Source organism: Bemisia tabaci, chromosome 1 (assembly GCF_918797505.1).
Source record: "Bemisia tabaci chromosome 1, PGI_BMITA_v3".
NCBI classification, from domain to species: Eukaryota; Metazoa; Arthropoda; class Insecta; order Hemiptera; family Aleyrodidae; genus Bemisia; species Bemisia tabaci.
Window position 1 is genome coordinate 85,360,451 of NC_092793.1, and position 13,451 is coordinate 85,373,901.

Genomic DNA, 13,451 nt, shown 5'->3' on the forward strand with positions numbered 1-13,451 from the left:
ACATACCGATTTTCGCGCAAATCCATCGACAAGTAACTGGTGTGAATTTTCGGCCATTTTGAACTTTAACCGGCCGCCATTTTGAAACGGTTTGAGTTATTGACTTCGGGTTTGCGCGAAAAGTTTTCTTTTTTTATGCTCTTTCGAACGAGCTATCACAAAGGGGGTCTTCCCATTTGAAAATTAAAAGTTGGGGGCCGTTACCCCCCAAGGGGGGCCCCCCTGAAAATTTTAGGGGGGCCAAAAAGTAGCTCCCTTTGAACTAGGAATATCCCCCAAGTTTCAAATCTTTACCTCAATTAGGTAAAAAGTTAGAGGGGGTGGAAGGGACTTTTGGATCACCCTGTATCAAAAGTTTGTGTTATTATTGTATGCATATTTCTATTGATACGGTAATACTGCTACTGCTCTCTCCGCTCCATGCAATCGTTGCTACGTGAATGAAAACCTGTTGAGGTGATTTTCCATGAAGTTCTGCATCTACCACACTCAGTTTGACCTGGGGGAAACGATTCGTTCTTGAGTTCAAGCGATTTTTCTGCGCGTTCCCGGTTACGCGCGGGCGGCAAATCGGCGGCGCTCCATCCCGCGCGGGCGAGGCAGAGGTTGTTTCACCACTAGGGCCTTATATTCATGCTGTAGGCTTTAATTATCGATATTTTCTCCTCTCCCCCACCCTTCTCCTCCATTAAATATGTTTTTATACTTCGTTATACAGGGTGTCCCAGATCACCCGTACCAGGTCTTTTTCTCGGTTGGTTTAGGTAGTACGAAGTGGCTGACCTCAAGGTTGAATAGGGAATTGACCGCAAGGAATCCGAATTTCATCGTCCGAAACCCCCCCCTCCATGTCCCCCTTGGGGGAGAAGTAAAGAGGGGGTCACGATCTCCTCCCAAGGGAGGCTAGGGGGGCTTCAGGACCATGAAAATCGGATTCCTTGGGGTCGATTACCTGGAAATCATTTTTTTCCGGAGAATCAACGTCAATTTTTGACCAAAGGGAAATTATGGAGGGGGCCGCTGTCACCGTCTTTAAGAGATAATTTTTGGCATTAAGTGGTCCGATTTTGGATTGTAAGGGGTCAGTTTCGCGTGACATTTTTCGTTCTTTCCAATTTTAATGCGATCAAATCGTATTTCTATCGGGGACCCCGACTTTCGGGATCGTGACCCCCTCTTAATCCCCCCCCCAAGGGGACATGGGGGGGGGGGGTTTTCGGGACGATGAAATTCGGATTCCTTGCGGTCCATTCCCTATTCAAGCTTGAGGTCCGCCACTTTGTACTACCTAAACCAACCGAGAAAAAGACCTGGTACGGGTGATCTGGGACACCCTGTATAACGAAGTATAAAAACATATTTATTGGAGGAGAAGGGTGGGGAAGAGGAGAAAATATCGATAATTACAGCCTACAGCATGAATATAAGGCCCTAGTGGTGAAACAACCTCTGCCTTGCCCGCGCGGGATGGAGCGCCGCTGATTTGCCGCCCGCGCGTAACCGGGAACGCGCAGAAAAATCGCTTGAACTCAAGTTCCTCCAGGTCAAACAAAGTGTAGTAGATGCAGAATTTCATGGAGAATCACCTCAACAGGTTTTCATTCACGTAGCAACGATTGCATGGAGCGGAGAGACGAAAAACGAAAAAAAGTCGAACCTTCAAAATCGAAAACATCGATTTATGACTATGATAAATTACGCAACCATGCAAACAGCATTAATATTCTGGCAGAGAATATTTTTTAACGTTTTTTAGCGCAAACCGCAACACTTACACTCAAACCGTTCGCGAGATATCGATTTTTAAAGTTTTGAGAAAATTGCAACTTTGCCCCCCTGCCCCCTCCCCCCTAATTATCAGAGGGGGCTGAAATTTTGCCCAAGCATCGAGGACACTTAGTACAACATCTGAGGAAAGTTTGGGCCAAATCCAGGGGGGGCCATAATCGGCGTTTTTGGAACAACCTCTTTCTTTTTAGGCTTCGTAGCAGGCTCCCCTCTACGAAAAAAAATCTTGCAATGGGTAGACTAACATCCATTATGGGAGCTTGTTTCAAAGAAAGTCTGGAGCCTGAACTTTATCAACTTACTACAAATTTTAATGTGATAATGAAAACTGCTTTGTCGCAAAAGACATTTGTCTGATGGAATGGTTTTTGTTAGTCAAAAATATAACTGCTGTAAGTACGGAAACATGTGCAGAATAAAAGTAGAGGGGAAAGTAGCATTATGTTTGCAGAGCATAAGAGAAATAATATGATGAATAAGAGGATAATTCTTTGAAATGGAAAGAATTACTAGCACTTTATAGGAACTGCTTTCATAAGCTACAATGAAAAACTTGGTTAATTAAAACACACACACAGAATTAAATAAAAGAGGAGGGAATACAAATAAAAATTGAAGAGGAACAAACCTGAGGGTGTTGAGGATATGGGTCTCCGTCGCCAGGGGGCACTATCATTCCTAGTAAAAGACCTGGTTCCTACTAGCCGTCTACTGCACACACAAAATGGAATCATATTAAAAGAAGGTAGATTCAAGGTGGGGGAAGCATTGATCAGGATAAAATCTCTGAGTCAAAACTCAGGACAAATCCTGATCCAAAATAATTTTTCTTTTTAAAATGAAATGATGTAGTGCGAAAACCGCTGATGTCCATTTTCTCTAATTTTGAGAGAATTGCAGAGAACAGTAGAGACCTTTTAAATGGGGGATTAAAACATGTTCAGAAGTTAATTATTACTGAAGTGGATTTTAGAAAAGGATTCCCAACAGTCTTCAGCTCCTTTTCTGTCTGGTACGGAGTAATTAAAAAGAAAGGACTCTGGACATCCACGGTTTTCGCATGATACACCAAAATCTCCGAGTTTTGGTACCGTATGATATGTTCAAAATTCATTCCAAAGATATTAAAACGGTAGATTATCATTCAAACGAAGTTAAAAAATGAAAAACGAAGTTAAATTGTGGCACCAAAAACGAGGTTCATCACGGAATTACCAGCAATATGTTGGACATTAGCGGTTTTCGTACGCTTTGTGCAAAAACGATTCTAAAGCATCGAAAACGCATATTTTTAAGTACGGAAAATGAAATATTAACAAAAGGGTATCTTTATAAAGTAAAAAACAATGAAAGCACACATTCAACTTTGAAAAAGTCCAAGTTTTTGAAAATCGGCCAATTGGATTGCGAGTAAACTCAATTTTGCTAAAACAACCTCTCGTCATCACGTATGGTTACCTTCCAGGACACTAGCAAGTCGCACCAAAATTTCAAAATGGTTTTTTTCAAAGGCAAGGAGTACTGTATTAAAAAAACAAAACAAAAACCACATATTGAATATACTTTGATTTTTTTTACACATCGACGGTGAAAGTCGGCAATCACATAACTCGTTTGCGGTGTCTGAAAATCTCCGCCTCTACGTCATTTTTTTAAAGGAGAGCAAATTGACATTATTTCTTGAAGTTTTTGCAGAATTTTCTTCGCATTGAGAAGAAAAATAATGACAGTTTTAAAGAATTGCCGTTGAGTAGTTTTCCATTCAAAAAATAAAGTATGACAGGAAGTCTGCGACGTCGCAAACCGAGTTATTTGATTGCCAACTTGCACCGTCGACATGCTCTCTCGAATAGAGTTAGACCATACATTTTTAGGTATATTTTGCTTAGTTTGTTACCTTGAAGTCTCAATTAGAAGATTAGAAAGTAGTATTTATTTATATGATGAGTTTAAATCAAACAATATACCAATAATGATAGGTATACAACAAAAGATAGATATTGACGGTTTTCACACGATTTGGACCCTGAAAAGGGGTTTAAACCTAAAAACCAACATTTCCACCACATTAATGAATGTGTCTAACATCCATGAGTATTGTAACCCAAAAGTCTCAAAATTGAAAAAAATGGACATTAGTGGTTTTTGCACGACACAATTCAATTATAGAGTTCATGTGACATATCTTAAGGTGTAGCACAAGGGGGCAAAGGGTTGTTCAAAAATCTGAGTGTTTAAAACGTCATACCTGATAGGCGTTTCCCCAAGTGTGTCTTCTGGATAAAGGCTGTACCTACTTACCAGAGCTACCTTCTTTTGAGGAAAAATTGCACTAGTTTAAACGGGGAAGGACAGGCCTAGCACAATTCTTGGGTTTTTTATTGCAGAACCAGATAGCACTTCATGGCACCACCAACTTTAAGCCACTGTCAGCGGTGAAATAATCACATATTGATAATATTATCATAAAACCCAACGAACGTCTTTATGATGCTTAAAGATCCTTTGACTCTCCCTCCCGAGATGAGAACTTGAAGTATGGGGATCTAAATTTTTTTTTTTTTTCGGTTGTATTAACTATATACAAAGTGGAACGTTGTTTGGGCAGCAACTGAGGCCGATGGCCTACTTTTTGCCATCCACAAGAAGATTTTCTTAAAACTAGACTTCAATCTAATTATTTATTAAGAATTTTATCTTTGCCCTCCCCCAACACATATTTGAAGAGTCATGTCAAAACCGTGAAGCTGGGCGGTCACTTGCGCGACCGCTCTGGCAATTAAGTGCGAAAATTCAGTGAATTGTGATCAGAAAATTCTAGAACCTACACCAAGTGACTACTTTTAAGGGTACGGTCTCCCCCTAAAAGTTCTGACTCACATATCTCAAAGCCTTCTGAGATATTGAAGATTTAGTGATTATTTCATGACTATTTCATGAACCTTTTTGGTGAAATTTCTGCTTTTACAACACCGCTAAGCAATTAAAAACAGTGGTAAGACCCTCGCGAGTAGATAAAACCCTATCAAAGTGATAATCTCTAGTTATGAACGGATAAGAAACAACGGCGAAGTGAGAGTGGGAAGAAGCCAAACAAGGACAAGGACCAATTTCTAGAACAAGGAACAAAACGGAGAGACTATAGCACCCCACTGACCTCCTTCCCTCCGAGAAGTATTGACACATTTTTGTGCAAATGACAACGGAACTTCGGACAACAGTGACTACCTAGCGTAAATATGACCTTTGATTGAAACTTCGGAAACCTTGGAACTCTATGGACCATCTGCGGATGTAAAACAAGACACTTTCTTTTGAACAATCTCTTAATTAAGAAATTGCCCTTGGGCTTAGTAAATCTCTTAAATGAGAAAATGTTGTAGTCTCTTTTGTGAGTACTTCCTGTAGGTAGTATTAACACTGTAAAGTGCTTTTTTAGACCTAACTTCGTTAACCTACTTATTCTTAATTTGGTCTTGGGCTCGCTGTGCGTGGGTGCCCATCTTTTGTGTGGGCTCAGGGGCGTGGCTTGTCGTTTCTCTTCGTCCCTGGCCCGCCTTGTAATTTCTGGTCCGTGCACTAAGTCCACCCGGTTCTTAAAAAAGAGTTCTGTGCTATGTGGCAAATCACTTGTAAAGCCAGAGGCTAGGGTGGCGGGGGGGAGTGGCTTGTTGCGCCCTCCGCTTGTGTGCACAGAAGGGGGGGGGGGGCTCTCGCGTGTGGCAAGCTCAATGATCGATAGAGGTGACAATTTGATTTTGACTATCGGAAACGTTGGAACTCTATGGACCATCTGCGGATGTAAAACAAGACACCATTTTTTGACCAATCTCTTAATTGAGAAAATTCGTCTTTTAGCCTTAGGGCTATCGTAGAACCTCTTTACAGAACTATAGTGAGAACTTGGTAGTTTAGCCTTCAGCTATAGCAGAAACTTCTTTACTGGGCAATCATGGCAGTGATTTAAGGAGTCTTCGTACTCTTTTATTAATCGTTAGAAGTAAATCTTATCTTAATATTAATTTTAGACCTAAAAATTGTGTGACACAACTTTTTAATGAACTAATTTTAACAATTTTTGTAGTATTGTTTTTGGGGGATGATATGTCAGAGGACTTTAGTACCTCCCATCTGTAAACATTCTTTACAATAAAGATTGAATAAAAAAATTATGAAAAAAAAAAAAAATATTTGAGCATTGCTTTTTTGCTCTTTTTGTTTCTTCCAATATTTTCACAATACATTCATACTTGAATTTTCATTTTTCCTTGGATCTTAGTACTTTACAGGATAAATTATTTTTCTCTAACTTCTTAGTCAGTTGTTTCTCTATCCCCCGTCCCCCTTCAGTATGGTGGATCAAAATTATAGACTTTGAAAGGGGAAACGCGTATCATCGAAAAAAATTGAATGTTCAAATGAGCCCCATATGAAGTACCAAAAATTTCACCTCCTAAAATTGACCCCCTAGTGCCGCAGATAGACCTAAAGGGCCTAAAGAGGTTGTCCCATTTTCCATAAGAAATGGCCGCAAGAGCTTTTCCATCCTTACTTTCAGGAATCATATCGTATCATCGGAGAGGCTTAAATCCGGTGTCATTTCTTGTCTAGCCCTCCACGGGGAGGGGGGAGGGGGTCAAAGGTCAAACAGTCCGACCGCCATAACTTTTGAACGAATCATTGGATCAACTTGATCTTGGGTTCAAATGAAAGCTCTTGACAAGACCTTTCATTTGATGTATAGTATTGTCTGTTTTTGGTAATTTTTCAATGTAAAAAAAATCATTGTTTGATTTTTCAAGCCCAAAAAATTCAGTTTTTCGGGGTTTTCTTTAATTGGGAACGCATGAATCATTACAAAAACCAGTTTAAATGAAAGCCCTTGATTCAAGCTTTAAGACGAGCTATCGTTGAACCTGGGGAAATGAATAGTTCAAAAGTTATGACCGTTCAAAGTTGGCATGGCGCGCCATTTTTGAAGCGCAACCCCTCCCTACCTTTTCGCCTGGTGCCCAATTCAGCTGATAACGGATACAGAAAGGTCCAAAGCTCCTTCCACTTAACAAATGACCAATCATTGGTGCAAAATTACTTTCATTTCTAACAAAAAAAGGAAATAAAAATAAATTAAATGCTAATAAACGACAAGATGCTGGCATACATTATTTTTTTGCCCCCCCTCCCCGCATGATTTAATATTAAATAGCCAAATCAAGCCTCTCATCATTGCGGTATCTGATTATTCCCGTGCAGGTAAATCTTGATGAGAGGGGAATAGATTGGAGAGAGGTGAGGGAGAGATATTCAGTAGTAAATGCGAGTTTCAAGTGCTGGTCGGCTGGTTGCGTATTAGAGCCTATGAATATTATCAATAGCTTTTGAGTGTATTTTGCAGTAAAAGAGGCTTGATTTGGCTATTAAATATTAAATCATGCGGGGAGGGGGGGCAAAAAAATAATGTATGCCAGCATCTTGTCGTTTATTAGCATTTAATTTATTTTTATTTCCTTTTTTCGTTAGAAATGAAAGTAATTTTGCACCAATGATAGGTTATTCGTTAGGTGGAAGGAGCTTTGGACCTTTCTGTATCCGTTATCAGCTGAATTGGGCACCAGGCAAAAAGGTAGGGAGTAGGGAGGGGTGGCGAGTATACACTCCGCACGCTTCGAAAATAGCGCCACACCAACTTTGAACGGTCATAACTTTTGAACTATTCATTTCCCCAGGTTCAACGATAGCTCGTCTTAAAGCTTGAATCAAGAGCTTTCATTTAAATTGGTTTTTGTAATGATTCATGCGTTCCCTATTAAAGAAAACCCCGAAAAACTGAATTTTTTGGGCTCGAAAAATCAAACAATGATTTCTTTTTACATTGAAAAATTACCAAAAACAGACAATAATATGCATCAAATGAAAGGTCTCGTCAAGAGCTTTCATTTGAACCCAAGATCAAGTTGATCCAATGATTCGTTCAAAAGTTATGGCGGTCGGAGCGTTTGACCTTTGACCCCCCTCCCCCCCTCCCCGTGGAGGGCTAGACGAGAAATGACACCGGATTTAGGCCTCTCCGATGATACGTTATGATTCCTGAAAGTATGAATGGAAAAGCTCTTGCGGCTATTTCCTATGGAAAATGAGACAACCTCTTTCTAATATGTTATATTAAAGGTTCGAACACACATTTCTTTAAAGATTTTGTCAAATTACTGTCCTATAGACTGAAACTTCCGTCCGTTTTGCCGTATCGTGCACGAGTAAAGCACAATTGACCTGTTTTCACCCGATAAAGAGACGGAAGCGCCCTCCAGAACGGCCCATCTACATGTAATGTCGTAAAAAAGAGTAACTATGGATCAAGGTACACTCTACTACAGGTATGGACAAACGGGGTGCCGAAGTGGCAGCGCTGAGAAAATCGGCGATCGAGTGACGTATGAAGTCGTACCGTCCATTTGCCGCGCAGGTCTTCTCAGTCGTACTCTCGATGCTGTCAAATTTACGCGTTTTGACGACTTTCTAAAATTCCATTTGTCCATACCTGTAGTAGAGTGTACCTTGAGTATGGATAGTCAATCTTAATAGATTTTGCCGAATAACGACGCCAAGGGCAAGCATTTCGTCGTTTTAGCGTATTTCTAACCGGTAGCCCACAAACCTGCGTAGAGGGTGTTCAAGGTATGCACGGCGCAGATCGTTGCGCTGCGTCCACTCGGTGCTCGCTTTGATCGTTTGGGGCCGGCCGGTCGGTCCAAGGAAACCCGACGCGACGCGCGGCGGCAAGGTGCCGACACCGGTCGGTGTCTGTGCAGCCGTAATCTCACTGGCAAATTCTGTCTTTGGAAAATTTCAGTTATGGGGAATCTAAGTTAAATAAGACAAGTCACAATCCGCGATTTTTGGAGTAGTAGTGCTGACCCAATGTAATCAGTTTTCGCTTAAGTTTCATATTGTCACAGGAGCGAGATCGTAACAATAAGAAACTATTAAGCAACTATAAAGAAAGAAAATAATATAATAGAAATTTAGGCCTTTTAGGTCTATCTGCGGTACTAGGGGGTCAATTTAAGGAGGTGAAATTTTTGGTACTTCATATGGGTCCCATTTGAACGTACCATTTTTTTTCCATGATCGATGATACGCGTTTCTCCTTTCAAAGTCGAAAATTTTGATCCAGCCTACCCTCCATCTCACAATGCACAAATTCTGTTTTTTGGATGAAATAACACCCACCCCCTTCCTCTTCAGATGTATTATGCAATAATTGAACACTTTTTTGCTCCAGTAGAACTGTAAACTTAAATGTTTACTTACTCGGTACTTGATTTGTTCAGCTGGGGCGAAAAAGCTTCGATCTATAGCATTTTGAGGATGGACTGAGTTTAAAATGATCTATGCTAGGCAATCCATGTGTAAAAACGCTTTTTCAGAACCGCTAAGATTTTTTAGGGATAGCCGCTTCATAGAAAAACGGGCATTTCTGGGAAAAAATTGAAATTTAAAAACCTGTCCGGTTTTTTGGCGGCCATTTTGAGGCGTTTAAAATCGTTTTACAGAAAGAATCGTACATATCATTATTTGTAGAAATTTTACGAACCTTAATTTTGTTGATAGATTATTTTTCGCAAAAACCAGTCCTTTTTGGGTTATTTACAAAAAATCGGGAGAGGGTCAAATTTTGGGGGCATTTCAGAATAAAACCTCATATAAGATTTTTCTCTTCTAATCGCCGATTTTGGATATAAAGTGCCTGGATTAGTTATAAAAGCTTTAAAAGAAGATATGATAAAGAGCTACTCAGGTAATCGAGGTAATTACTGTCACTAAAAAAATATAAAGAGAGAAGCAACGATAATTTTCTAGACAAAATGCTTCCCAGACTAACAAACTTTCAATACACAAACTTGTCTATGGAGGCATTATTTAGATAAGAAAAAAGCAAGGCATTACCTGGGAAAATTATCAAAATGATGTTGAGTGAAAAAGGACCTGGGAAAAGCATGATGAGTTCCATCTTCAGTGCTTAATTTGTGTGTCAAACTACGAACCTGTTTCGAAAAACAAAAACCTCCAGTTAGACTAAAATATGCACTGCTTGATACATAGCACCTTGGAGGGTAGCTGTTGTGGCTTGGTTGTAAGTTAAGATCTTAAGCTCTTAATTCAGAAGCAATGGTTTTTCAGGTAAAGTTCAAAAAATATCTACCTACTGCAGGGGATAGGTCTTTTTAATTCTCAGTAATATTTGCTGAAGGAGCACTGATCTCATCCCCCCCCCTCCCCCGGCTCAAAAATAAAGCTCTTTAAAAAGGTTCGATACATACTCAGATGATGCAAACTTCCTTTATCAGGCTTTTTCCCTGCATGATTTGAGTTTTTTTTTTCCTTTTTCTGGTGGGTTGCCCCATGCACTGCGACCTCTCGATCTATTGTGCCCAATGATTTGAGTTACACAAAACGGATTCTGGAGGACTTCATCAGAGGATCGACCCACAGAAATACAAAGGAGGAGTTGCGTTTTGGGCCTTTTCCGGCCCCACCTGGATTTTGCTAAATGTTTCATATTTTCAAAGTACTAGTTTTAGGTAGACTCTGTGCCAAATATTAGACCGAACGGAGCCCATGCAAGGGCGCAGCAGCGCCTCAAACCCAAAATCCTGGAATCGAAAAACAATTATTTTCGTCGACTTTTTCGACTGTTATCACTCTTCCAGCACATGATTCTTATGTATTTTTTGCGTACTTTTCGTTTCTGGCCTTTTTAAAGGCCTCCGATAAATTTTAAGGGGCCTTATGGCCCATTGTTGCCATTTTTGGCCCATTTTTAGGGGTTTTTTCCATTTAACACATTCAAAACTCAACTTAATCCAAAAACTGTGTACATTTTTGAAAAGTACGTAAAAAAATGAATAAAAAATGTTCAGTAAAATTTTTTCCTATGTTGCCAAATTTCCGAGAAAATTGGTCCCAAAGTGTCGAAAACGGCAAAAAATCGATAAATCGCCGCGTCTAAGGTTCAAGAAAGTGGAGTACATTTTTCATACTGTACCAGATAACAGCTCTTATCCATCCATACAACATACTAAAATATCATAGTTGTACCTGGATTCCCACGATGTGAAAATTGACCGAGATGTCGATTTTAGCGGCCTTTTTATACTTGAAGGCAGCTCTTTTGAATGTTTTTCGACCTTGGTCACCCTCTATGGGTGTGTACTATATGTATTTTTTTACGTACTTTTCATATCTGGCCATAAAAATGGCTTCCTGTGAGTTTTAAAAGGCCTAACGGTCCATTGTTGCCAATTTTCACCAATTTTTAGGGGTTTTTTCAAGTTTACGTGTGTGAAACTTAATTTAATCTAGAAACCGTGTACAATTTCGGAAAGAACGTAAAAAAATACATAGAAATGTGATTTGTACCTTTTCCCTACGTTGCCAAATTTTCGAGAAAAATCGTCCTGAAGCGTCGAAAATGCCAAAAATTAGATTAATCATCACGTCGGAGGTTCCAGGAAGTGAATTATGACATTCATGTGCATCGTGGGACACTTTCTCCACGCATTTTCTGTTCTTCGGTATATTTGGCCTGTAGCAAGCATCTTGAGATCCAAGGATTATCTCGAGGTTACAGGAATAAAGAGGTGAACTGGAGTGAAGGATAAAGTAAAAGCACCTTGAGGGCCCGTTTTGTCACGTTCATCTGCGCCATGACATGTTCCTTGAGATGCATTGCAATTTTCCATTTTCGATACGTTATTTGTAGTGAAAAAAAACTCGAAATTCACTTCCTGGAACCTCCGACGTGATGATTAATCCAATTTTTGGCATTTTTGACTCTTCAGGACGATTTTTCTCGAAAATTTGGCAACGTAGGGAAAAGGTACAAATCACATTTCTATGTATTTTTTTACGTTCTTTCCGAAATTGTACACGGTTTCTAGATTAAATTAAGTTTCACACACGTAAACTTGAAAAAAACCCCTAAAAATTGGTGAAAATTGGCAACAATGGACCGTTAGGCCTTTTAAAACTCACAGGAAGCCATTTTTATGGCCAGATATGAAAAGTACGTAAAAAAATACATATAGTACACACCCATAGAGGGTGACCAAGGTCGAAAAACATTCAAAAGAGCTGCCTTCAAGTATAAAAAGGCCGCTAAAATCGACATCTCGGTCAATTTTCACATCGTGGGAATCCAGGTACAACTATGATATTTTAGTATGTTGTATGGATGGATAAGAGCTGTTATCTGGTACAGTATGAAAAATGTACTCCACTTTCTTGAACCTTAGACGCGGCGATTTATCGATTTTTTGCCGTTTTCGACACTTTGGGACCAATTTTCTCGGAAATTTGGCAACATAGGAAAAAATTTTACTGAACATTTTTTATTCATTTTTTTACGTACTTTTCAAAAATGTACACAGTTTTTGGATTAAGTTGAGTTTTGAATGTGTTAAATGGAAAAAAACCCCTAAAAATGGGCCAAAAATGGCAACAATGGGCCATAAGGCCCCTTAAAATTTATCGGAGGCCTTTAAAAAGGCCAGAAACGAAAAGTACGCAAAAAAATACATAAGAATCATGTGCTGGAAGAGTGATAACAGTCGAAAAAGTCGACGAAAATAATTGTTTTTCGATTCCAGGATTTTGGGTTTGAGGCGCTGCTACGCCCTTGCATGGGCTCCGTTCGGTCTAATATTTGGCACAGAGTCTACCTAAAACTAGTACTTTGAAAATATGAAACATTTAGCAAAATCCAGGTGGGGCCGGAAAAGGCCCAAAACGCAACTCCTCCTTTCATGCTCCCAAAGCCCCCCCCCCTTCCTCCACTTGGTCTTCAATAGGGAGAAAACAGTGATCCATGACCTTGAAAATTGGAGTTCCCAAAAATCTTACAATCAAGTCTTCAATGTTAGAAATTTCTAAAAATGTTGACTAAAACTGACACTGCAAAGTTCAAGACTTGTCTATCCTAGGCTAAAATACGAGCCCTCAAAATAGAGGGACGTTGTTCCTTGGTTCAGTGAACAAAGCATATAGGACCCATTTTCGGCTAAAAAATACCGTAAGGCTGGATTTAAGCTCAACCGATTCTACAAATACAAAAGTAAATATCGTGTATAAAAAGAAAAATTCCAATCAAATATTACAGTTTTTTCATATCTTTCAACATTCCTCACTTGAAACTTACTGATATTCAAAACTATTACTTATTTGAAAAGTTGACTTAATTACCATCCTTTTCAAGAAAAAAAAAATTAACTCTGTGTCCTTTACTTGATTTGAGGTGAGTTTTTGAAAACATATCCAATTCTTAACTTCATCAGACCACTGTGCGGATTCCTCCGACAGGATTTATGGGGACTTCTAGTTAAAAACACCGTTTTCTATGAAGGACTGATTGGGCCTAAATCCAGCCATACAATGATTTTTTTTCAAATGCTCTATTTACTGGACTATCCCTTCACAACATACTAATTGGTCGCAAAATCGGCCTTGGAAAACTGTCTTCAGAAAATCATGACTCTTCTTGTCAACATAGGTAAATTTGCCGCTCAACTATTAACTGACGTGGGTGTGACATTTTGCTAGGTAAGAGCGCCTAAAAATCAAGCTCTTCCGAAGAAAAATCAATTTTCTAGAGAATCAGTGCATGA

General features: G+C 39.5%; 1 protein-coding gene across 1 annotated transcript in view; it reads right to left on the reverse strand.

Annotated features, from left to right (window-relative positions):
* The window catches only part of Nuak (Nuak family kinase 1), a 161,196-nt gene that overhangs the window by 43,607 nt on the left and 104,138 nt on the right, over positions 1-13,451 (reverse strand). The window contains 2 exon segments of the mRNA XM_019045871.2: positions 2,417-2,499; positions 9,736-9,833. Coding sequence (XP_018901416.2) covers positions 2,417-2,499; positions 9,736-9,833 — 181 coding nt within the window.